We start from the raw sequence: 25,897 nt of genomic DNA on the forward strand, positions 1-25,897 counted from the left end.
CCCCTGCCAAGGAGGATCACCTAGAGCACATTGCACAGGATGGCATCCACCAGGTTTTGAATAGCTCCAGAGAAGGAGACTCCACAACCTCTCTCGGCAATCTGTCCCAGTGCTCTGTCACCCTCACAGTAAAGAAGTGCTCCCTCATATTGAGCCAGAACCTCCTGTGGTTCAGTTTGTGCCTGCTGCTTCTCTTCCTGTTGCTGGGCACAACTGAAAAGAGACTGGTTCCATCCTCTTGACACCCTCTCCTCAGATATTTATGCACATTGATGAGGTTTCCCCTCAGTCTTCTCTTTTCCAGGCTAAACAGGCCCAGTTCTCTCAGCCTGAATTCATATGAGAGTTAAAAGGCTAGTATCACTTATACGGGTTAACCATAATACTTTCTTGGTGTAGCATAGTTAGTGATGATAATACAGAAGACAGTGCCAGTAAGAAGATAGTTTATGATGAACTGATCCAGGAGAAGTGTTTGTGGAGAAAGAAGCTTTCATATATAACAACATGTTTAAGGAGGATATCTGCAGATCCTTGTAGCTCGTCAGCAAAAGTCTCCTTGAGTTTCCTTCTGTAAGAATTTAGAAGAGCAAGTAAAAGTCTTAAGGTGGTAAAAGATGCCAATTCACAGTTTTTTCCTTCCTCATTAGGAAGAGTTTTGAGCTCCAAGGTGAAAAGAGCAAAGGCTTTTCTAGAGTTCTTTCTCATATGAAAGAATAAAAAATCATCTGTTAACATCACTGATATTATTCTGATTTCTCCTTTATCAACTGTTTAATAACTAATTGGCAACTGAATCTTAAAAACTATACAGACTCTTTAAAGAAAAATAAAAGTTGCATCTTTCTAAAAAATATTTCACTATTATTCCTCTCCTGAAAGTAAAATGTTACTGTAAACCAAGGTAAATTTCATTTACTATGGGCTGTCTAGCTGAGTATGTCAGACTATTTTCAAAGTTATTATGCAAGGGATGGTGGCTAGCTTACCTTCCTTTCGTTTTCAGAAAAGTTCTTTGAGACACATGTAGAAAAACACTTCCTCCAATTCGCTACAGACCACAATGCTACCAATATTTCTGAGCATAATTGTAAGCATTTGGGAAGGAGAGGGGCAGCCATTCGAGGTTGAGTATTGCTCCATGACTTCCTGATGGGTGATGTTGAGAAACAGGTGCTGTGAAACCATCATTTCTCAGATGTGTCTCACTGTTGGTGAAGTAATTGTTATTGCACTATGTGGGTCCAGTGTTAAATGATGTCAGCTTATTTTGATAGTAATTTGTCGCACAGTGGTTTGGTATATTTCGGACAGTTTTCTTTAATTTCTTGGAGCATGTAATCATGTCTTGTGCAGTCAGCCTCTTTAGGAGGTGAAGTTTCTCAGTTTTTTAGCTTGGGCAGACCTAAACAGGATATTCTGTCATGTTGTAAGAGCCGAAAACTAAACTGTGTTTTTACAGTCCAAATGACTTACATGGATCTGTGTTATTCTCCCATGTTCTTCAAAGGCCAGTCTAGACTTCAACTCAGTTGCTTTTACGTCCATACCATTTCCCCACTGAATTTTACAGGACTGCAGATCTAATACATCTGAACTGTCTTTACAACATGCACTTCCATAGGATTCAGGAGAACGCTTTCCACAAAGTGGACTAGTTAGGTGCTGAAGTTGGTCCTACTGATAAGATAGTTACATCTCCAAATGCATAGATAAAGTGATGAGCAAAAGAGCTGAGGGAAGAAAGACTATATGGAGGCAGGAAAGATAAATTTAGACAAGCTCTAAACGAGCAGGTATATGAAGGGGATAATTGATCTGAAGGGGATCATGCTAAAGTAAGTGCCTACAAAAGGCAGCATGACTCAGGCTGAGACATGGGGAGCGCAGGAAGATGCAGTTCCTCACCAAGCCTTCAGAAATGCCTCTGCAGCAGACTGGTTGTGTGGAGGAAGATGGGGAGCCCCATCTCTGGTTTGTCACTGGCAGGCAGCTCAGCTTTCTCCAATTTCGTTACTCCAGTCCTCTGACAACACTTAGCACTGTCTCACCTTGCTTTGGACAGCACAAGCACGTTTATTTTAACCTGGTCTGAACAAAGAGCGAGTTTAGACACCCAGCGGGGCTGACAGCCCTGCATTCCCCATACCCAACGGGACAGGGACAACCACGAGGGCACCTCCAGCTACAGCCCCAGGAGCCGGAGCTTCTGTGAGGGGAGAAAGCCCTTTGTGATAGGGGTACACAACGTGGCTTTGGGGACTTTATTCCTCTTCACACCGAGGCCTGAGGGGACGACGAGCAGCTCGACTCCCTGAGGAGGGCTCTGAGGGCAGGGGAGGGCCCGACCTAAGCCGACCCTCCCGCCGCCGGGGGCCGGTCCCCACTCGGGGAGGGAAGGGAAGAGACGCCATAAGAGGGGAGTGGTGGCCATGTGCGTGCGTGTGGTGGCGGCGGGCGGAGGGAGGACGAGTCACACCGCCCGGGGCTGATTGGCCGCCACACTTTATAAGAGCTGCCCTGCCCGGGGCGCCGGGGGTTGTTTGCAGCGAGGCCGGGGTTGGGGGGTGGGGGGAAAAAAAAAAAAATAAGTAAGCTCCGTGTGAGCCGCTTTGCGGAGCCATGCGGCGAGCCAGCCGAGACTACAGCAAGTACTTGCGGGGCTCCGAGGAGCTGGGCGGCGGCAACGCCCACGACAGCGCCCCGCCGCCGCCGGCCCCGCCGCAGGCCGCCCCGCCGCTGGCGGCACACCCGCACCCGCCGCCCGCCTCCCGCTCGCTCCTGGCCGCCCTCGTCCTGCTGGGGCTGGGGCAGGTGGTGTGCAGCGTGGCCCTCTTCCTCTACTTCCGAGCTCAGGTAAGCGGCTGCCGGGGGGGAGAGGGGCCGCCGAGGTGTTTAGGCTGCGGGCGGAAAGGGGAGCAGGCGTCTTGGGAGCCCCCCGTGGCGCTTCGTGTTTTTAACTCCGGAGCTGCACGGCAGCTCTGTCAAAACATATCGCTCGTGGAAGTGCACAAGTGCACGTTAGTTGCTGTGCTAGACAGCCATTGCAATCAAAACAACTTATCACAGCATCTATATTTTTTAAAACCCCGTGTTCCCACTCTTTTTACCCTCTACCCCTCCCCTCCTTCAGGTCCATGACTGATAGGTTCGTGTCAGTGCTGCACACACGCCCAAGAAAGGATAATGAGTTTTCTTACGATAAAGACTACTTTTCTTCTGCTTCCTTTATTTAAAAAAAAAATTACATAGTGTGAGTGTAATTCTGCCTTTGGCAGCTTGGCTCTCTTGCTGGTTTCTAGTTGTAGATTTGGAGCAATGCTGTTGGATGGACTTTGCAAACTTGAACTTTTGAGAGGGCTCAAAAATGCAATGTACATAGGTGTAGACTTGACTAAAATACTCCCTGAAAACTTCCTAATGTCAAAAATGTCATCTTTGCTATCACTGAAAAATACGCTTTCAAAGTAAGTACGTAATTCACAATAATAAGATATGGTAGTCCACCATTGCTCACCAATTTCTTATTGTGCGAATAACGCAGATGGAGAAAATACAGTAGGTCTTGTAGAAGTTACGTATTAATTGCTTTGCAGATAGTTTTATTTATATGGGGCATGTTTTGAAAGGATTGCTGACAAATTTAATTGTATTAATCTATCTAAAGTTATCCTTTCAAATTTGGTTGTATCAATCTGCTGTCAAATTGAATTGTGTTAATCTATCTAAAGTTAGACTTTTTTTTTTATAATAGAACTTAGGTTTTGTAGTATATTCTGTTAAAATAATGAGAAGTTATTAGTAGGGGCCGTGTTGGTTGGTGGACTAACCAAATGTGAATTAGCAAGACTTGACTTTATAGGCTCGTATTAAGAAATTACTTGATTTAACAGGACTGTTTTACAAGCTCTTCAAAACCCAAAGAGGCTGAGTAAACTCTGACTCAGTTTTACCATACACTTCTTATTTTCATTTGCATAAAATCATTTGGGCTAGATCATGACACAATGCGAGCTGAGACAATAACCGAGGTTTTGGTTTTTCCTCAGTTTTGTTTGTTTTGTGGCTTGAGCATTTGGAATTTCACAAGACACAAAACTAAGACTGACACCAGATTTTCATGGGTAAACACATGTTTGTGGCCAAGAAATAACGTAGCACAATGCAAATGAGACAAGGAGCTGGTATATTTAAAAAGGAAGAAAAAGCTAAGAATTGAATGTTACTAGTATTCCAGAATGCTGCCATTCTGACCTGTAAAAAGATTAAGGAGTTCTGGCTCTTCTTTTTGGACCATCTTGTGCAAAGTACTGAATCCATGAAACTAAACACTAATAACATGTATTGCTCCTAAGTATTTATGCTGATTATGCTTCATGAGAAATATTTGCTCATGGTCAATGAAAATTCATCGCAAATTTGGGTACTGTGAGCAGATGGAGATAATAGAGATACATGCACAGCACCAAGTGAGAGTGCTAAGTATTCTATTTCTCTTTAATTGGGAGGTGCTAAAGTATAGTTTTCAAAAACTGTGCTTTTACATTTTTCATTCTGGTCCATTTCCTTCCTGTACTTAGATCAGAAAAGAGTAGGGATTTGGTCTAATGCTGAGCGAACTGGAGGGCAGTAGAACAAGCTGGGAGGGCTCAAAGCCAGATGTAGAGTCTGGATGTCAAACTCCCCCAGTTTAACCTGCAACTCTAAGCTTACTTGCTTTTTTCCTATTTGAAAAAAGTCTGTTCAAATGTGAAGTATTCTACCATACCAAAGAGTTCACATTTAGATAAATGGGGACCTGGAAGACAGATTTTTATTGCCATTTCATGCATCTGTGGAAGTTTGACTTTTCGCTTCAATGTTTTAAACATCCTTTCAGAACTGATCTGAAATCTTGAGAGCGTGCTGGAGCAGTGGCTAACAGCAAACCGCTTGCTAGGGGTCACTAGCACTTTCTGGAAGCCCGGAAGAACCCTTTCTTGGTGGTTAGGAAAGATCACAGAGTGTAAAGTGATATTGGATTAAACTTGAAGTTGGTTTAGGTTCGAAAACAAGTATAAATGATTAACGTTTATTTTAGTGAGAAAGTGCAGAATGTGATACTGTAATATTGCAAAATTAAGGCAATACTTAGTAAGTAAAGTTCACTGGAATATACGATCTTTTAAAATCAAAACAAATCTTTTTATCTTTATAAAATTGGCTCTTAATTCTGTAAATTCATCTGGTGTCACCCATCGTATTGGAGTTCATTTTGCATGCCCTGAATTACTTGAAGGGAGTTCAGGGGTGCAACCAAAGTGGTTACAGATGATGAAACGGTGATAACAAGGGGCGCTGGAAGGTGTGATCAGATTCCAGGGTTGGAGACGGTAGATGTGTATGCACAATAGTAACGTGTATAAAGTATAGTAAAATAATAGCTAGATTTCCTCTTTAAATGGGCTGATAGCTCTAGGGTATTTACTTCTTTAACATGTTGTAAAGCTTTCTCCAATATTGTCCATTGCATCTTGATGATTTTTTTTTTTCAGGTATTAAATCTTTAGGACTTCATGCTGAAGGTCTTTATTTATTCAAAGGCTAACCTTCTGTGCCTTGCAAGGTAGCACGCTGCTTTCTGTAGACCACTCTGGTATTTCGTTTTGGCTCTTCAGAAGCTCTTCTCAGAACGCATCCTTGAAAGCTTTTTTGTTCGTCGCTTGTTGCCCGCAGTTAGGGTGTCGGTGCTCAGTATTGTCTGTTTGCAGCTATGGCAGCTCAGTATGCATTTTTTATAAAATGTCAGTTGCAGGATTTCTGAGAAGGGCTGCTCAGACAGGTGAGCTCATTTCCGTGGTTGAGAAGTGGTGCTGGCTGGGTATTCTTTGAAAACGGTGAGGGCAACCAGGTAGGTTATTAGTCCCGAGATCAGAGCTTCACCTTATCAAACAATAAATCTCTAGAGACTTCTGACTTGTCAGGATGGATTGTACAGCTTCAATTTAAGTTGCTGGAGCAATCAGTGTTTCCATTAAGTCCCCAGTCTTTTAATTGTAGGTGCAGAAACGGTGTTTTTTTGTCTTGAGCCTTCAACAGATCAGCTATAATCTGAATAAGTGCTTCTGTACATGCTGCTGCTATAGTTCTGGCACAGTGTTGTGTGACACGTTTGACTCATTGCTGATGGGCAATAGCTGTAAGTCTCTGATGGGTGTGATTTGTCATGCTGAATGCTCAGGTCCTAGAAACATGAAAATCTTTCATGATTTTTGTGTTTTAAAACCTAGTTTTCTTGTCTGCTTTTCAGAAGTTGTGTTTAAATAAATCCCAAACTGGGGTAACAGTTTCTCACTAGAAGTATTGCTGATAAAAGTGAGTACCTACTGGCAGTCATTTGCTGTGACTCCCTGTTCTCTCTTCAGTAGTGTGTGTGTGTGGAGGGGAGAGGACTTAGATATGCAGATCCTGTCAAAGGCCCTAATTCCCTCTGGTTCCTGACAATACCAACATAAGAGGCTACATCTGGAGTAACAGGTCCTGTTTTGGGCCCCTCAGTGCCAGAGGCATATCAACAAACTGGAGAGGTTGCAGGCCTCCATGGATGGAGTTTCCATCAAGCTTGGCTAGACAAGGCCTAGAGCAATCAGCCCGAAGTTACAAGTTGGCCTTGCTTCCAGCAAGGGGCTGGACCAGGCACCTTCCAGACCTAGGTTTTTCTCCATGAACTGCCTCTTAACAGCTGTTGGTAACCATTTGTTTCTTCATCTCCACTTACTGTTGATTCTCTGAGCTTCTCTGTACTGGTGGAATCTACTGGGATGAAGTTTTACAGCTGTTAAAGCTAGCGCTGCCTTCCTGCTCCTTCATGGCCTTGTATTAGCTCCGATGCTTGCCTGACACCTGTAATGAGCTGGCTTCAGGATGCTAATCCTTTGGGAAGCTGCATCAACAAAAAATTACCTCAGGGTAGTGCTCCACGATACTGGTTTAAAGAGGAGGTTGAGTGCCAGGAGTGGGATTTCATGGCGAAGAAGGTGAGGGCACAGAGGTCAGTTTAGACAGGTAATGGGGCTGCATTTAGAAGTTATTAATGTAGTTGTTAGTGCTTAGTAGAGTTGTAATAGCTATAAACAGATTTTCCTTTGGATCCCATGTCAGGCCACCCCAGAAGCTCTTACTGCCTCCAAGCCAGCCTGTAACTCATCTCTGCCCCTCTGCTCAAAGCTGTGGTGTCTTCTGATCCTCAGGTGAAACTTTTCTGACCAGTTCAGTTCCAAATCTGCAGGGATAACTCAGACAGCTAAACCAGCTCATGGGGGCTGACATTGGTGTGAATAAATGGGGCAAACAGCTCTCATCTGGAGCCTTCAGCAGAAGGATGGTGATGGAGGAGACAACTTGCTGTTGACATGGCCGTCCGTGCATCAAATGTTTTCTTCCAGTGTGTGCTGTTGGATGGCTGGCTGCCTGCTGTAGGCTTGAGCTTACCTCTGTGATCCTAACCTTATGTTCTTCAGTTAGTTTGGTTCTTTTTTGGGGTTAGGGGATTGAATTCATGCTCGTGTGTACAATTTACATAAATTTGATTCAGTTTGGCTGTTGCGTATTCTGCAAAACCTCCTTTGACATTTTGTTCAATGCTATTTTAAAGGAAAATGACCACTAGTTTGGTATTATCTGTAATGGATTGGTATTTCCTCATCATGATTATTCGTAACGTGTTATATTATGTAATTCTCAGATACAAATTGGTGCTTTGGTGTTTATGGAAAACAGTAGAAGTAAATGTTCATATTAGACCAGCTAATGCAGTTAGAGAACTTAAAGAAAGTTTTGAGTGCAGAAACCCTTCTGATGTAAAAGCAGTGTAAATACATGTTGAGATCAATTGCTGTGAGTCTCAGGCTGTATATAAAAGAAAGCGGTTAATATCTGTTGAGTGTGAGGTGTATGGAGGGGGGTTAAAGAGTGAAATTATTTGAATGCTTGTGCAATTGAATTCTGCTGAGGCACGATCTTGATTCTTGCAATATCCTTCTAAGTCATCTTAGAATTAAGATTGGTAGAATTTAGGAGCATTCTCTGCTTACAATTAAAAATTATATTTGATTCAATCGGAGAGATTAATTGCTAAAAATATCTTGCAGATATTTTGGATTTACTAGACTTTGTCCAATAAAGAGGAGGTGTTTTGTAGTACAGTTTTATTGTCCCTTGGTCTTTCTGAATTTGAATGATCTTACCTGGTGACTGTTTCATGAAGCAATGCGTCTTGCCTGCAACATACTTTGTGATAGCTGTTTTTTGTTGCTTCTGTTTCTCCCCTTGAAAAGGATGTGCTGGATGTCGTACATGCATTCCCCAAATTGCTGCTCTTGACACTTGTGTGTCATCTTGCAATCCATATTTTTAATAGGTAGGATGGCTGCGTATGTTGCCTGCTAAAATAGTTGTGATATTGCATCTAAAAATGGAATTCAGGTTTATTGATTTTTACAGTAAAGGCGGGATTAATCTTTAACTAATCTTTAACTTTTGAAAGTCAATATTCAGTCTAAGCTAACAAACTAGGCAACTCCAGAAGACACATTTATTCTCCTATCTTATGTGCTTGTTGGCCGAAGTAAACGTTCGTGAGGAGAACATTTTTTTCATTGTTTAGAATAAAAATTTAGATGATAAACTTAGCTAGTTGCCAAACTTTTAGACAGTTGAAAATTTGCCCTGATTTAAATGTTCTTGTGTGTTGGACAGACTCTTAAAACTGTGGCTGTGCTTATATTTTTGTTTCAGATGGACCCTAGTAGAATTTCAAAAGAAGATGCACACTGTGTCAGAATGCTTTTCAGATCTCCAGAAAGTATAGGTTTGCAAGATACACCATTTGAAAATCAAGATATGAAGTTAATGCCGGAATCATGTAGAAGGATGAAACAGGCTCTCCAAAGAGCTGTGCAAAAGGTAAGTAGCAGTGGTTTCTCTTATTTTTGTTTAACTTAGTAATTTTTCCAATATCTTTGTTCAGAGGTAAGTTCTAGAAAGTATTTTTTTGGTGTTTGAAAAATATGGTGTTGGATCTGAGATCCTACTGCATATGCTTATGAACCTTGGTAGTGGTTAACCAATTCTGCATTCAAATACATTTTTTAGTTTTGTTAAAGGGAGGCTTGAAGTCACACAGAAAACTAACTGCAGTTAGTTGATAGGCAGTTCTGACATTTGGGTGGGTCGGATGGCAGTCATCTATCCTAATACTTGTACAGGTTTGCCAACACTTTGGATGTGGAAGGACAGCTCCACTTCTTTTTTTCCAAACTGATCTTCTTGACTTTCTGACAGGATTCTCCAAGGCAAGGTCATTGACAAGCAAAATGCTGTGTGAAAGATAGAAGGCATAGTATTTGTTCTCATCTGTTCTTGTTTCTTACTCTTTCTGCAGTACAGTAGTTTTGATTACCCAGAATGAAGGATAGTATCATTTTTTTGCTCATTTTGCCACAGTGGTGGAAGATCTGCTTTGCCATCATGATAAGTAGGTGTTCTTTGCCCAGCAGTTGAGAATGACAGCTTTTTTCCAAACTCAAATAACAAAAGCAGACACCTAAATTAGCCCTAATGAAGAAACCTAGGCAAGCTGAATATATGTCACAATTGTCCCTTACCAGTTACTGTGTTTGATCTCTTTGCATGTTCCTGATAGTGTTCAGTACTAATTATGGGCTATTGAACGTGTGCTATGGTATTTGGTTTTCCTGGCTTTTGAAGTCCATTATCTCTTCACATCTGCATATGACTGTCAGTTTTTTCATAAAGGATACTCCATTAGATTTGAGCTGAACTCAAATACACTTTACGGAGTGACTTGTACTTGACTTAACTATACAGTGCATTAATTGTGCTGATGTTCATTTTTAATAGAGTACTCTTGGTGATGGATCTTTTTCAGAACAAAGCTTAAAGCTGGGAGCCTAGTTTTCTTTACTTGCCACCTCCTTCAAAAACTTAGGAAAATGGGTTAACTCAATAGGACTAGTTCTTTCTTCCAGCATTTTCTTTAGGCTGACACTACTTCTACTTGTGTGTTCTGCATGCTGGTACTAGAGTGCTCTTTCATGCAGCACCCTTGACAGAGGAAGGAGCTTGTTACAGTAAGTGAATGGGAAGTTCTGCATTTTGGTTGTTTGCTGCTGGTTACTCAACAAAAGCATTAACTTTAGCGGAGGCTGCATATTCTGCCATTCAGCATAGAGGTTAAATGCTGCAAAGGCAGTGGCCAAGATAAGTAGTGAGTAGGATAATTTTTTTTTGGTTGATGACCGTTAGTTTGAGAACAATGATGCTTTCCCTGCCAAAGTAATCAGACTCCAAAATTTTTGAATGCAACAGAACATATTAAGCAGCAGGGTCAGTGTTCTGGGTGCTTTGTCATCATACGTTGATGACACAGAAAAATAGGTAAATGTTTGCTTAGGGTACATTTGCATCTTTTCTATTCATATCATGGAAATGAAAGAAACGGTGTTAAGGCAAATTAAGCTTGCCTTAAGCTGTGTGAGCTGAGCCCTTCATTGGTTCTGCCGTACCAAAAGGCAGAGATGCATCTGAATCTTATCTACAATTGGACTAGGCCCTTGTGTGGGAATGCAGTTCATGTGACTGGAAAGATGTTTCCTATTTTCTCTGCTTTATTCAGTTTCCTGAAGTGTGTGTGTGTGTTTCAAGAGCTGGTATCCGTATTTGCACTGACAGTGCATTAGGTGACTGAAATGGAACACTTTAAAATACAGTTGAAGTTCTCAGTTTTTTCAGTTGTTTGTCTTTAGCAATTCAAGCTATTCAGGAAATGAAAACAGACAACCTTTTTTTTGTTAAGTTTTATAGTCTGGTTACAGCTTTTAGCTTACTGTGTTAGTTCTCATCTGTTTTCTTTGCACACCTGTAGACCAGTGTTTAAATCTAAAGCAGGGACTGACATTGCAAGTGCTCTTCTGAAAACCAGTGTAGTAGTGCTGTAAGGTCAGGTGTGGAAATGTTTGTCTCCTGACTTAAAAATAAAAATAAAATTAAAAAAAAAAATCTAATGGTGACCTCCTCAACATATTCTGGAATAAAAATACTGCTTAGGTAGCAGCTTACTCAGTAGAAAACACATTTTCAATACTATTGCAAATAAACTTTAAAGCAGACAAATAATATACTTTCCTAGTCTGTCTGTTTGCTTAATTTTTTTGCATGTAACCCTAAAAACCCTCTGGCAGCCCAGATGCACTAACCACAGTTCTTATGAAGTCTGTTATGAGTCTGAAGTAGAAAGGAATACAAACATATCTTGGTCAATTCATAAGTATCTTTCTTGGCAATACTCCCAGCTTCTAGCAGCTTGGGGAGTTCAGGCGTAAACTAGTCTCCTACACAGCAACAACACACTTTGTAGCTAGACCTCCAGGGCAGCACTTATAAAGAGATCTATATACTTAGCAGACATTTTAAGTGCATGTGGTTATGGACAAAGTGAAGGTTTCATGGGTGACTGTTGTAAGCTGTTAAAATTTCAGTTTCCACACTACAACTTTACATGCCCTTTTTTTTTCCTGCAGGCAATAGACTACTCATTTGAATAAGAGGTTGCAGTGCTCATCTCAACCTTCTGAAGAATATTGGTTTATGCACTTTCTATTTCGCTTCCTTCCTGATTAGCATTCTTCAAACTGCTGAATTTCCGGCAAGATAATCAGATACTACTTCTTGATATCAACTGGCCTTAAAGCACCGTGGGGGTAGTAGTAGAAACATTTGTGTAAGGGAGCCTTAGGGTCATGATTGAAGCAGTACATGAATGTCCTGAGGGTGGGTCTCTTGCCTGGTTTTAAAAGGCTACTTGTAGCTACTCAAAGGAGACAATGAGATACTGTAAAAACAAAGAGGAGGAAAAAACATTCACAGATGTTACATGTTCCTATGTAACCTTGTTTGTGTGTACTCAACATCAGACGTAACTTGAAGGGCAGGACTTGTGTTTTAAGGATGCTGATGACATGCTAATGTAGTAATAGGTGTGATAGTTGTCTAAGGGTTAAAACCCGAAGCCTGCTGTGGATGAGGAAAGAGCATTTCCCCACATTCTAGCCACTTAAAGCATGGTTTTAGCTTTTAAAATTTGGAAGTTTTGCAGCTTCCCCATGGCCTCTTATTTTATTTTTTTGGAGGAAGGAAGACATTCATTTTTCTGACTGGCTGCTTGTTTTTTTGAACAGTGACTGTATGGAAAAGTTTAGAATATGGGAACAGGCCAGTAGAGTTGACACAGTGTGCAGTGAGCAAATGACACGAAGATGTACAGAAGCAGCTTATTTTAAAACTAACAGTGTGGTGTAACTTTTTGTGTACAGTTTTTTTCTAAAAATAACTCAACAGCTTGGGAGCTCACTTGGTTTTGTGGCTGCAAATCTTAAGAGAAGTCACTGGCAATGTTTGTCAGCAGTTCTCATGCTTCTGTGGCTGTGTCTTAGTGACAGGTTCTGTTGATCTGTTTCTGCATTCTTAGCGGTAGTGTTCTTCTAAGGTAGGTTGTGTATCAGTGTCTTGGAACTGTAGAAACAGATGAAGTGGAAAATAAAAAGAAATGTTTTGGAGTACATATCCTTCAAGAGGAAATCCACAGCTCCATACCTGTTCTCTAAGGACTAGTTCATGTATTTCTCCCAGTTTTTTCCTGGAAGTATGGGCAATGGAGCAGCAAGACTTAAATTTTTGGGGGGCTGGTCAGTGTCTAGTAAAAATTTGACACTAGTCCATTGTTTGGGAACTCAGCTGGTGGAGGATTTCTGTTTTCTGGCCACAGGATAGCCTTTGTGATGAGCACATAGAAGATTCAGCATGAGCCAGACTGCAGTTCTTCTAAGTGTATTAGTGTTGAGCTCACTCTTATCTCCCTTTTTGTTGTAATGGTGCTTGCAATCTTCATGACATAGTAGCCTAGCTTCAAGAGGAGCACCAAATTGCTCCTGTCAAGTCCAGGCTACAGCTTGGTGACCAAGGTGCTCCTAGGAAGCAGGGGAGTGGTAGGTTCAAGATCATTGAGACAAGTGGACCCAGATCTTCCTGGGTAGCTGTTTTGCTCACCCAGTAGTGATGTAGATGAATAGCACCACCATCAGTTAGAAAGAAAGTGGCTCAGAATGCATCTCACGAGGACCACAGCCTTTCTTCATGGAAGATATGCTGAGTCAGACTACTAGAGCTCAAAAAGCGAGGTAACCAGCTGCTCAAGTCAGAGCATCTTTGGAAACCTAGAGAAGCAGAACTCTAGGCTACTAATGAAAAAAACAGATTATAAGGAGGATAGCAATCGGCCAGTTCAGGGACTTATCAAGCTTGTCTTTTTTTTTTTTTTAGTACTGTTTTGGATAATAGAAGATTAAAATGTAAATATCTTTTTGGGTATGTCCAGTAGCCTCTCTAGGCAAGCATTCCCCAGAAAGAAAGGATCCTAAAAAAGACTCCAAACCTAAAAGATTTCAATTAAGAAAGGAAAAAAGAAAAAGGAGTCTTCCCTTTCTAGGGAAAGGTTTGGGAGCAGTTGTAATGCAGTGACATCTGAGAATCTAGTCCATCTTCCAGTCTCCTTTACCTCGATGTCCTGTTCTCTTCAGATGCTTTTACCACCTTTGGCAGTACCAAATACTTGCAATTTTTCTTCTTAGTACTTCTGATGAAGTTATAGATCAGGTGTGGCTAGAGGCTGATGTGCAGCTCCTAGAACTGAGCTTCTTACTTCAGCATCAGTTCTAGCAGCATGAAAATGAAGATCAGAGAGGGGAAGTGAATGTAAATGGGGGGGAGGTGGACATGGGTTTTGCTTCTTCTGAAGTTGCGATTCTTCTGCTTTTCTTCTCGTCTCTACAGCAGAAAGCATCGTAATGATTCATATCTACACAATCAGCATATCTCTGCTGAACTATCATGCTTTGATAGTCATACAACAACTTCCATGCTGCTGTGGCTTTTCATTTTGGTTTAACATTTAGACACCTACTGAAAGGAGAAAGAGAGAGAAGGTGTTACAGATTTCACTGTGGCTGCAGAATTACATAAAAGAGGAGCTAAGTGTTTTCAAAGCAAGATTTCAAGTTCTAAAACACTGCAGTGATAGAGAACATGGTGGAACTTTGCTGATCTGGCCAAATCTGAGGTCGGTTTTATATACATGGCGTTTAATTAGACAAGCAGCAGTATGTGAAATGTAAAGAGAAAACACAGGATCCCACTTACATTTCAAAGATAAGAATACAACTTGCTATCTGCAGCAAAATGTTTCCTTCTACTAAACATCTTGATAGTTCCATAGTGTGAGGTAATCTCAGGAGGAAGGAGTTGTTATCCTTGTTTTTTTTAGGAAACAGATGAGGAGAGTCATGGTGTGGAACCGGGAGCAGAACTGAGGAGTGAACCTAATTCTATAAAGACTGTCCAGGCTTGTAACGACAACATGTTGCTTGGACTTTTGAAAACTGCTGTTTATACATCTTCATAAGAAGAAAACAAGAGAGGATTGTTTAAAAACAAAGCTTTGTGGTACCTGTTGTTTATTTGCACTGTTCTTGGTTTGGGGTAACATGAGCTTTGCTCATATTAAAATTAATCTGCAGTCTGCAGTTTTGGAGAACATGTACTTCCAAACTCTGGCACCTGTTTAATTTGGACCAGTACAGATGTGGAAAATGCTTAATCCTTCAGTGTCTGCATACCTCGATATGAGGGAGGCTTGGTTGCAAAGCCTTATAGTCTTGCAACCTCTCCTGTTAGTGGTAAAGCATTAGGGGTGGAGGTTTTAATTTAGCTCATCATAAAGGAAATGTGGGGCTTAATTTTCCACAGTTAGTGTTATTACATACTGGTGTCTATGTAGAACTGCCTCCTTCGTTACCTTTTGACCCCAAGTCAATTCATAAACTTCATGGTTTTATGTGATGCATTTTTAGCAGTCATTGTTCCATTATACTTAGAAACGTTCCAAGTGCAGTAAGTAGAAATGATTGTAAATGTCTGTAATCACTACTTCGATAAACGGTGCAGTGATCACACAGGCTAGTGTTCCTATCCACCTTTATCAGAAGTATTGGACAAAGGAAGTAATTTGATATGGCATTTAAACTGTGTGTTCACATTATACATCCTGTAAATATCAGGATATGTATTCCAGGCATCTGGCTATACTGTAGGTAGAACCACCCCAACGTATGCATGTATACAGAGAAGATACTGTGTTGTAATTGTGCAAATGATCTGTGATACAGACGCAAGCAAGGCAATATCAAAGCAGTGTCTTTTTCTCATTTTAGGAAGTCCAGCGTATCCTGGGGAGAGAAACACCAAGACCAGAAAAAGGTAGATGCTGACTTATGAATAAGAAATATTTTAGTTCTATTAAATTTTTTTTCTGAGATAATGGAGTTCTTTTATCTTCAGCGGCAATGGAGGCGTTAGGAATGGACCTGTACAAAAGAAATAAACCTGAGAAGCAGCCTTTTGCCCATCTCATTATTGATGATAAGAATATTCCATCAGGTAAGTTCCGTTTTAAGTGGATTCTTCTAATGCTACTATGAATGTGCTTAACTCATTACTTAAGCTGTATGCATTACTTTTCTGCTTTATATAACTAAACCAAAGGGGAATTCTCTCAGGCCTGAAATCTGAGATTTTTGCCAGCCTGTTCTGTTTAGAGATAAGTCATCTGCACATGAGGGGTTAGATTCTTGCCAGAGGGTAGTATTCTTTCCCCCTCCAACTGCATTGGCATTGTCCAAATGTTGAGCTTTATAAACAAAGAGCTTTAAGCAACTTGTAAAATGGCAATCAGAACTTCTACAGGCTTTCTTACTAGTTCAGACGCCTTCTGACAACCTTTTCTTTGAGTCAGATTTTCTCTTTTGACATAGGTCAACAGTAGAGGATGCAGTATCAGTAAGCTTGTCTTAGCACTTTGTCTTTGGAAGATTGAATTTTCTAGTTATATACATGGTCATTTACATCTACGGAACTGGAGTCTGTCACACTTTGAGAAATTCACCCATGGGACTTTTTTTTTGCTGTCTATCTAGATGTTACTAGGTAAAAAATGTATTTTTACCAGGACTAATACTTGATACTTTTTTTTTTTACTGATGTGCATCGCTGTATTAATTTTCTAGGGAGTGAATTAGCACATTTGTGGGTAATGGCAACAGAAACATTGCTTTTTTTTTGATCATTACAGTCTTGTAGGAACTCTCAGAAATACAGTCCTTGTAGTAACAAACTTTTGTTTCTCCTTTTGAGGAGATCAACCTCTTACCAATGCAATGAGTTGGGCTTATTCCCTCCAGATCTGGCAAATAGCTTATGCCTTCTTTGGAAGAGAATTACTGGGACATTAATCATGAGGACAGCTTCTGCTGTTATTTTGAGCATTGTGGCATTAAGGGACTGCATCCTTTTGGGTAGCTAGAACCCTGAACCTACTGATTGTGAGGTGCTCTACTATCTTATCACTGGCGTGTGGCTCTACCCACTTGACTGGGTGGCATAGAGATCAGTGACAGGCATAAAGGATGAAAAATTTGCTTGCGGATCACCAGGAGTTCTTCCTGTTTTCTCTGACTGCAAATTTCTATTTTCTTGCAGTGTTTCTTTACTCTACATGTCTGAAATCCTTCTAAATAGCTCTTTGCTATCCATGAGTCTGGGCAGATTGGTTCTTAGTATTTTAAATTCCCTACTGTCATCACTCTGACCCAAAATAAGCAATGTCAGGGAAAAAAAAGTCAGTCTATCATTATCAAACAGGATTTTATTTTGTTCAAGTAATTTGCAAGGGAACACCTATCATGAATAGGCATTGAACACTTTCACCTCGTTCACAATAATACCATGCCTCAAATGGACTTCTGCAGTTGTGGAGTGACAGGGAGGGGGAAAAATAACCCCTCCTACATCTTGGCGTCCCACCCATCATTTAGCTGCAGAAGCCATAGTGGTTTAGATTTGTTGCATTAGGTTAAAGCTGGATGCTTGCTGTTTGCTTTTTACCAGAGCTCACTTCAAACACTACCTAGGTTTTAAATGAAAATAGTGAATTTTGGTTTATAAATTGATTATAGAAATTAGTCACAGTTTAAAGGAGAAGAGCACAAACAGAAATAAATGCAGATGTTAAATATATCATTTGGAATGTGAATTGGTACCTTTAGCTAGTACCTAAAGAAACACTAGTATTTTTGAGCTATTTACAGCTACAGGTTCAGCTTAGCTGCCCTTTGCCTCCAGAAGTGGTTTTTCAGAGCGGGCAGAACTTTGGCCCTTTCCTCAGGCTTTATTTATACCTGAAAGCTACTATAGTGCAAATGAGTAATAAATATTGGTTTACTTTATCTTTCCATCATCTTCTTTCCTACTAATTCTGTTGGAACTCAGTTGCGTTAGTCTTAGTCCATGCCTGCAAACATTTAAAACGTTGTTTTGATTTGTATTGAGTTACCAGAAAGACTGAGAATTACCTTTTTTTTTTTTTCTGCTTGTTACCATATTTGGAAGATTACCTTAGTCATTATCTCTGACTTTTCTTCCTTCTGTCAACAGGGCTTACTCTGTGTTATTTCTTCCAGGGCTCAATTATAAATTTTTGTCTCAAAAGATACTGTATTACAGCACTTCCGACTGTCTTATAATTTGGATTATGTTTTTGGAGTTTCATATATGGACAACTGAGTTGGCACTTAGATGCTCCATTTTTTTTCCTCTGCCTGTGTTTCTGCATATTGATCAATTGGGTGTATTGCCATCTGCAGTACTGAGATCCTGTTTACTCCTTCCATTAAGCGTTGCATGACAAAATTTCCACCAACGTGCATTTGTGCTGTGCTCCTGGCTCTGACATGCCTTGTCTAAACCTCTGAATTGTGGCAAAACGTCCGGCTGCCTTGGTTAATGAAGTCATAGCATTATAATCTAGGTTGAAAGGCACTTCCAGAAGTCGTCTAGGCTAATCCCCTGCTCAAAACAGGTCTAATTAGATCTTTAGATAGGATCATTCTCCATCAGCTCTTGGCTTGTCCCTCCACTTGACCATGAATGAATGGTACATATTGCTCTCAACACCAAACTGTGTGAACAAGCTTCACCTGTACCTGCTCTCAGTATCACAATTACAAGTCACTGTGGCACCAATTTTCCATCTTCCCCCTTCAGCAAAGAATCATATATTTTCACTTAGGATTTCTTCAAAATTGCCTCTTGATTTTTGAGGCTAGCAACTAAAGAATTTACTTTACAGGTAAATAAATCCTGCCTAGCATCGCCCTGGTGGGCCACCAGTCAGTCACAGTATGTCAGCAAGCCTTTCTGCTTGGTCATATGTATACATTTCTGCCTAATATTTCTGTGCCTCTGTCCTTTGTCAGTCCAAGCAGTGATATTGGCTCTAATTTCTCACCTATCCTCCTCATTTTGAAGGTAGCATAGCTTCCCAGGGTGGTGTTTCTGGTGGACTTAACACTGTGTACAAGAAGTCCTACAACTTCTGCTGTTCTTCAGCTTCAGAGATGTTCTCTGGTATTTCAGCATTCTCTTGCAGATGAGTTATTCCAGGATAAGAGACTTAAGATCTTAGTGTGACTTCCAATTCGTTGATGGCTTTCAGAGTTTTTTGGAGGTACTGCACAGAAGAAGGCTTTGCTGTACAAGGTGGCTTGTGTAATTTCTACTTAGCTACACTGGAGCCATAAGACAGCAGCTATTTAAGGTCTGCTTTTGATAACCTGTGCTTTGCTCAAGTCTCTGTGGAAGAATGCCAGAAGATTTTTATTTTTGTTCTGGACTACCATTAGAGTATTCCTCTCACATGCAAAAGTTGCCCTTTGCAGCTGGGGAAGACTCATAGCTCTCAATTTCCCCTGTTCCTGTCCTACTTACCTTCCCTCACTTCAACACGAACAAATCCAGGAGGCAGCTTTAATCAGAGGTGCTTGGGGCTGTTCCCCAGCATGTTTGTGAGCGCTGGGCGTGGTGGGAGTAGATTGTTTTTAGTTTGGTGTGGGGAGAGGATAAGGTACTGAATATTCCACGCAGGCCTGTAGATGCACTGAGAGTCCAAGGTCTTCTGGCACCTGTGCAGGCCTGCTACTGTGGGTGCCTCTGAGGGAGCAAACAGAGCTGGGTTTGTGTGGGAGTTGCTAGTGGTTAGGAGGACAAGTTGGCCAACTTTCATCTCTTGTGCTCTGCCCTGTGTATTGTGCTGAATAAATGGTAGGTTGTAGTGGCTCTTCTGTGCCATGGTGCGTCTTAGAAGGGTAGGGACCAGTGTGACTTTCTCAGGAGGCTGCTGTTTTCTCTGCCTGTGGGTCTTGTCTGGTTCTTCTGTGACTGTTATCTAAAGTATAGATACTTTATGTAGTACTAAAGATACAGGATTGTATTGACTTTCTTCCTTTTTTTTGGTGTGTTCTCAAATAAGAATGTGTTTGTCTTTGTACTGCTGCAGTCACAAGAGCATAAACTACACGAAGGTTTCATAAACTTTCTATCTGAGGAAATATCAGTTCTTTTCAGATGCTGTTTAGTTATTCTTTGCAAACACAGGTTAACTCATAGCAAGATTTGCCTTTTTTTTTTTTCTGTTAGCAATTTTTCATTTCAAATTCTCCCAATTGTTTGTTACCTGAATAAAGTTTTAGGTGGAATGCAGTTACTGTATAGAGCTTGTTATGTGACTGAGTGCCATCAAACTATTGGCCAAACAAGTGTTTTGTACCATGTTCCAGCAGACATTCTGTGGGAGGGCAGCACATGATGAAAAAGGAAATTTCTTATGTCTTTTATCATAACTGTTTAATATCCTGAAGCTTTAAACTTCACTTTAGCCTATGTGAAGGTACTTGCTATTGATTTTAAAAATCTGGGTATTGTTTTTTAAATGTTGTGTTTTGTGAAATGCTTATAAATGAAATAATTATTTTTTTCCTCCCCTCTCTTCAGGAACTCGTAAAGTGAACCTTACATCCTGGCATCATGACAAAGGCCAGGCAAACTTATCAAATATGACGTTTAATGATGGGAAACTAATTGTTAATCAAGATGGATTTTACTACCTTTATGCCAACATCTGTTTTAGACATCATGAAACTTCAGGAAACCTGACTAAAAGAGGGCTTCAGCTGATGGTGTATATGACTAAGACAAACCTTAAAATAAGGCGCTCTGATGTGTTGATGAAGGGAGGAAGCACCAAATACTGGTCAGGGAATTCAGAATTCCATTTTTATTCTGTAAATGTAGGAGGGTTTTTTAAATTAAAATCTGGTGAAATGATAAGTATCCAGGTATCTAACCCATTGCTACTGGATTCATCACAAGAAGCAACTTACTTTGGGGCATTTAAAGTAAGGGATTTAGACTGAATATTTAGTGCGCTGAAATTGAGCGGGGGGGGAAGGAAGGGGTTAGTGGTCCAGAAACAACCTGAAGACAGAACTGAAAATTTTTTGCATCCCAGTTGCATCTGTATAAGGCATATAGCTCTAAAGACATGTTTTGCCCTGTGCTGACTCTGGCAAGAGTTCCATAAATGCATCAAGGATAAAATTTTGTGGTTCTGATTCAGTCTTACACCAGTTTTACTTCGTACGTCTCCACTGGCTTCAGTAGAGTCGTTATGACTTCTACATTGGTATAGTTGAAATCAGAGCAATTGGTATTACTGAATTATTTCCATATTCTGGCCTGACTGTTTGGCACAAACGTAGGGCAGGACAGAATTTGGCTCCCAGATTGCATTTGGGGCTTAATCATGCTTGGGGCTGAGCATTCTGACCCTGAGACAGCAAAGATAGTGAATGTATAACTAATTCCATTGCATTTGATGTGGCTTTTCACGTGCTTAGTTAAGCATGTTCATGCTTTGCTGGACTAGGGTTGGAAAGCTCAAGCCGTGGCAGAAATGAGTTGTGGAACACCTAAACAGTTGAAATCACATTTTTACCTGATTAAAAAGGGCTATTTCTAGGAAGAAGGGAGATCTGGCCTTACAGTTCTAAAAGGTTAATTACAGGTCATTATTATTGTTGCACAGCTAATTGCAAATAGAGATTGCCAAAATATGGAGTGCCTTTAAAGTATTAAATTGTGCCAGAACCTGCAAAGACATTTTTTAGACAAAAAGTATGTATTTTTATATTCTGTAATATCTAAAGTTATATTTTAGGTGTAATGTTTTGTGTAAAAAAATGTAAATTATATTGTCCTATAGTATTTGATACAAAATATTTAAATTCTCTTGCTGTTTGTATATTTAATGTTTTAAACTGTTTTTAATGTACAGACATGTTAAACTAGTGCACTTTTTAATCCCAATGGGAAAAATTGCAGCTAAAAGAGGTTGTTTGCAATTAGCAAATGTAATATATACCTTTGTACTTTTTAACTTAATAGATTTCTGTTAAACTTGTCAGTATTACTTGGGGGAGGAGGGAAATTCACACCAAAGTCATGAATAATTACACCAGAATGCTGGTCACTGGGTGCCTTTCAAACCTGGAGGGTAATTAATGTTACAAAGCTGGTATTACCTGAAGGGGAGAAAGGAAAAAAAACAACATAATAAGCCACAGAGATGTATTGGGGGTATTTATAGTTATTGAACAGGCATATTTTCCTACAATGAATTCCACGAGTTGTAAATTCTGCAATAGAGCAATGACTTTTTTAGCCTAGTTTCCTGAGAAAACGAAGCTTTTGTCATTGCATTGCCTGTCCTTTTCTCCCCTTCTAGCTTCTAGAACTCTGCACCTTCCTGCCAGATCTGGCAGGTGAATAGCAGTATTGAGAGAGATTCTTACAGGTTTTATGAGAACTGACAGCTGAGAACAACTCAGCCATTTTCCATTATTAATCAGTGGCTGGCCACTGTTCATATTAGCCAACGAATTAATATTGGGAAACTCCTAGTTAGCCGCTACACGTGTTGTCTCTTCTATAGTTGCTTGGCCGAAAAGGTAGGTGGAAGGAATCTGAGGGTGGGTATGGGGAACATGGGAGGGAGCTGCAAATATTGTAGGTGATGTTTAGAGCACATCTGGGCAAGGAACAACTTTAGGGTGGGGATCACGGAGGTTTTAGGGATGTTTGGGTGCTCTAAGGGTGATGTGGGGAAAAAACCTCTTTAATGCAGTAGGAATCAGAAGGCAGAATGCTCAAATGTGTAAGAAATGAAGCTTCATACAAATCCTCAGACTTTTGTTATAGTAAACTGAGTTGAATTCAAGCAATTATTTTATACTGTATAATAAACATTTCTTTTTAATGTTAATATTGTTTTCTTACAAAATATATTTCTAAGAAAAAATACCTTTGTGGTTTCTTTATTTTCCTGTGTCCCTGTATTTCTTGTGCTGCTTCAAACACTGTTCATATTTCAAAATACGCAGGGTGGGTATATTATAGCTCAAGTGGGTGCGTAAGTTATAGCTCAAGAAAACTGAGGCATGAATCAACTGTCATGAGAATGGAACTGAATTTTAAGGAGTCTTGATTTGGCTCCAGACTTTGGCACGTGCATCCACCACTTTCAAGCAGCGTAGTTAGTATTAGGTGTTGTAAATTTAGCTGGAAGTGGGGATCTCCATTTTGTGTCACACGGACTAGTTTTCAGTTCAAAATCAGAAATTACTGAGCAATCTGGGTCTCTTCTTTCAACATTTCATCAACATACCAGATTCTGTGTCTCTTCTTTCAACATTTCAGAATCTGGGTCTCTTCCTTCAACATCTCAAGAACTAGATGTTGTACTACAAGAATACATATTTAAAGGGGTCTAATAAAAGGATGGAGAAGGACTCAGGTAGATAACAATAGGACAAGGGGGAACAGTCTTAAACTAAAAGAGGAAAGAGGGTAGACTTAGACTAGACCTTAGGAGGAAATTCTTCTCTCAGAGCATGGTGAGGTGCTGGAACAGGGTGCCTGGAGAAGCTGTGGATGCCCCATCCCTGGAGGTGTTTGAGGCCAGGCAGCATGGGGCCTTGGCCAACCTGATCTAGTGGGTGGCATCCCTGCCTGTGGCAGGGGGGTTGGAGTTTGATAATCTTTAAGGTCCCTTCAAACCTGAGCCATTCTATGAATCTTGTTTTTTTTTTTTTTTTTTTCCTGGACTGGATAGGTGTCCATTGATAGGCTGGGAGAAAAACATCCACTGTGTGTGTCTTGTTATCTGGGGGTTAAGTGCCCATCTCTAGCTCCTCAGGGTTTTCAAATGAATTGGAAGTTGAGTTAATGCTTATCAAATGTTCTGACTGCTTACAGTATTACACAAAGGAGTGGAACCATCAAGACTAAATGTCATCTGAATGATGCTGACTGTGAGCTGTCTGCTGTAGATGAGTTCATGGTAGCTGTGGTATGTCTTGAGCCCCTGTGGGTTCACTTGTGGGTTACCCTGTGCATCTTACATCACCAGAGGTTAGAAGAAAGCTTCTGAGGCTCAGCTCTGTAACACATCTGTCCTCGTTACCAATGCAGCAGGCACCTGAATTTTACAATGCAATAATTGGCTTTAAATTTCCGTTGTATGATGACTTTGGGACCTAAATCATTTTTATATATTTAATTATTTTTGGACTAAGCGTCATCTGGGTGCAAATTGACAAGCTATGTCATGAACCAGGGAGGAAGGATGTGATGAAGTAGTCCTAATGGGGCTACATAGACTACTCTGGGTGTTATAATTAGGGGTCTTGCTCTGGCTGTACTCTCTACAAAACAGTAAGAGAATACGGAGGTCCTGCTCTGCCTTGTCTTGCTTGGTCCTTCTCCCTTCTCACTCCTACATGCATTTAAAAGGAAGCAGGAAATTCTATGTACTGCTATTAGGACAGCTTGATTTAGCTTTTTGTACCACAGCAGCCCTGGTTTGGAAAGCTTCGGTAGGGTCACTTAAGGCAGCCTGGGCATATATGCCGAGATGATAACGTAAAGCCACCTCTCTAGCACTGACCTTCTTAAACCAAGTCTTCTCCAGAAGTGTCAGTTCTTTTGTCTGCTTCCTTTATAATAATTGCTTCATTGGGATGCAGTTAATGACCGGAGTAGACTCATAAATCAATGAAGAGAGCTAACTTGAGAAAAGGGTAATGTTTTCTTGGCTAAGAAAGGTAAATGTGACAGTTTATAATCTCCAAAAGACAATTTTGGTTTGTGTATAAAGGTTGATTATTTGCTGAAATCTGAAGTTAGAAAAATCTGACTTGGAAATAGTTTATTTGGAATTTTGTGTATTTGCATGTATGTAAGCATTCGTATATTTTTTCTGTGTTCTTGCTAAAAAAGTAGATTTTCATACATGGGGTTACAATTGCATATTTTGGCACCTGGGTACTCCTCCCCCCCGCCTTCCCAAGCTCTCTCCAGCCAGTGAGTGTTTCTTTTTCTGTCTATCCCACTTCCTTTTCTCCGGCTCCTTCCAGCTGCCAGTGTCTCCTGCTCACCCCCCTCTCACAGACTTACAGCTCTTTTTCCTGGTGGTAGCAACAGCCGTGGGTTAGAGCTAGACATCCTCCTTTCTCACCCACTTTCAGGTGGCTTTGCCTTCAGATAGCAGACAAGCATGATGTTTGTCAACAGGGTTTATGAGGCACTGATGCAAAGGCTGAGCCGCATATGAGCAAAGGAAAGTACTTGGGGAATAAGGAGCCAACAGATTGGACACAGAGCAGTCCATACTGCACTCTGATGTATCTGCCTTGGAGGGCTCCAAACAATTACCACGTGCTTATAATTTTGCCATTACAAAATTAGTCTCCAGCAAAACTTCATGAACGTGACCACATGCAGCATTTTGCTGCAGTGATTCGAGAAAACTCAGGTCTTGACCAGGAAGTGTTCTCACACATATCCGCAGGCACATGCAGATGATTTCTTGTTCTTTCTCCTTCTCCCTAACATTTTCTTGTCCAATATTTCCTGGTTGCTGGTATCTAGGATCTCAGCCTGTGGACTTTGCTGACTGTTTGTTATTTTTTTTTAAACTTACTGGGATCTGATCCTGTAAAGCCCCTACCTTTGCTTAATGTAATCATTCATGACTAGCTCTGAAGCACAGCGTGGTCATGAAAAGCTCAGAAATCTGTGTCAGCTTGAGGTTGTTTGAATCAGATTTCACAAGTTTCTGGGCAACATGGGATGTTACTTTTATTTTTTTTTCTATTTTTCTTCCTTTATTCTTTGTATGCTTTTTTTTTTTTTCCCTCCAGCTTTAGCTTTAAGTGTGGACCTGCTGGTGTTTCTAGCTGTGTTTCCAAGGAAGTATTCAGGCGGGGGTGGAGGTGAGGGGCTGGGTATCCTTGATTTACTGCTCTCTGTTCGCAATCCATTTTACTAAGCGCAGGCAGGGCATATTTGCACACCATTTGTTCAGCATTTGAGCCACGTGCCTTCTACCGTCTGCGCTCTTGTGAGACACATTGCTTTTCCCCAGACTGCGCATCGCCGAACTCCAATCCATTTATGTTTGGCTACGACAGAAGACAAGCACGAACACCAATTACTTTCCGCTCCTTACATGCTGCAAGTCACAAAATGATGGATTCCTTTCATTTTTCTAACCTTCTGGTTCTCGATTCATTTGCCATGTGAGAGGTCCCTGGTTGCTCATTGAGCAGAGGATGCCAGAATCCTCTTTTGGCAGCTGGGCTCACATTTTAGGTGCTCTTACATATTTATAGCTGCTGTCTCATCCTGTAGGTACCAAGTTCCCTTAACCCCTAAGTCTGTACTACCAGGTGTGAGTAAGGCTGCCTGGGGTGCAGCCTGGGGGACACCTGCTCCATGAGGGAAGGATTCACACACAACATCTCCTTCCCCCATCACCTTTCCACCAAGTGATGGA

General features: G+C 40.8%; 1 protein-coding gene across 1 annotated transcript; it reads left to right on the forward strand.

Annotated features, from left to right (window-relative positions):
* The first annotated feature begins 1,790 nt into the window (after positions 1–1,790).
* On the forward strand, positions 1,791–23,156 carry TNFSF11 (TNF superfamily member 11). The gene is made up of 5 exons (XM_083847882.1): positions 1,791–2,856; positions 8,776–8,943; positions 15,324–15,369; positions 15,451–15,549; positions 19,996–23,156. The coding sequence occupies exons 1-5, from the start codon at positions 2,623–2,625 to the stop codon at positions 20,415–20,417; spliced, it is 969 nt and encodes a 322-aa protein (XP_083704008.1). The 5' UTR covers positions 1,791–2,622; the 3' UTR covers positions 20,418–23,156.
* Positions 23,157–25,897: the final 2,741 nt, after the last annotated feature.

Source organism: Anser anser (assembly GCF_964211835.1).
Source record: "Anser anser genome assembly, chromosome: 1".
NCBI lineage: Eukaryota > Metazoa > Chordata > Aves > Anseriformes > Anatidae > Anser > Anser anser.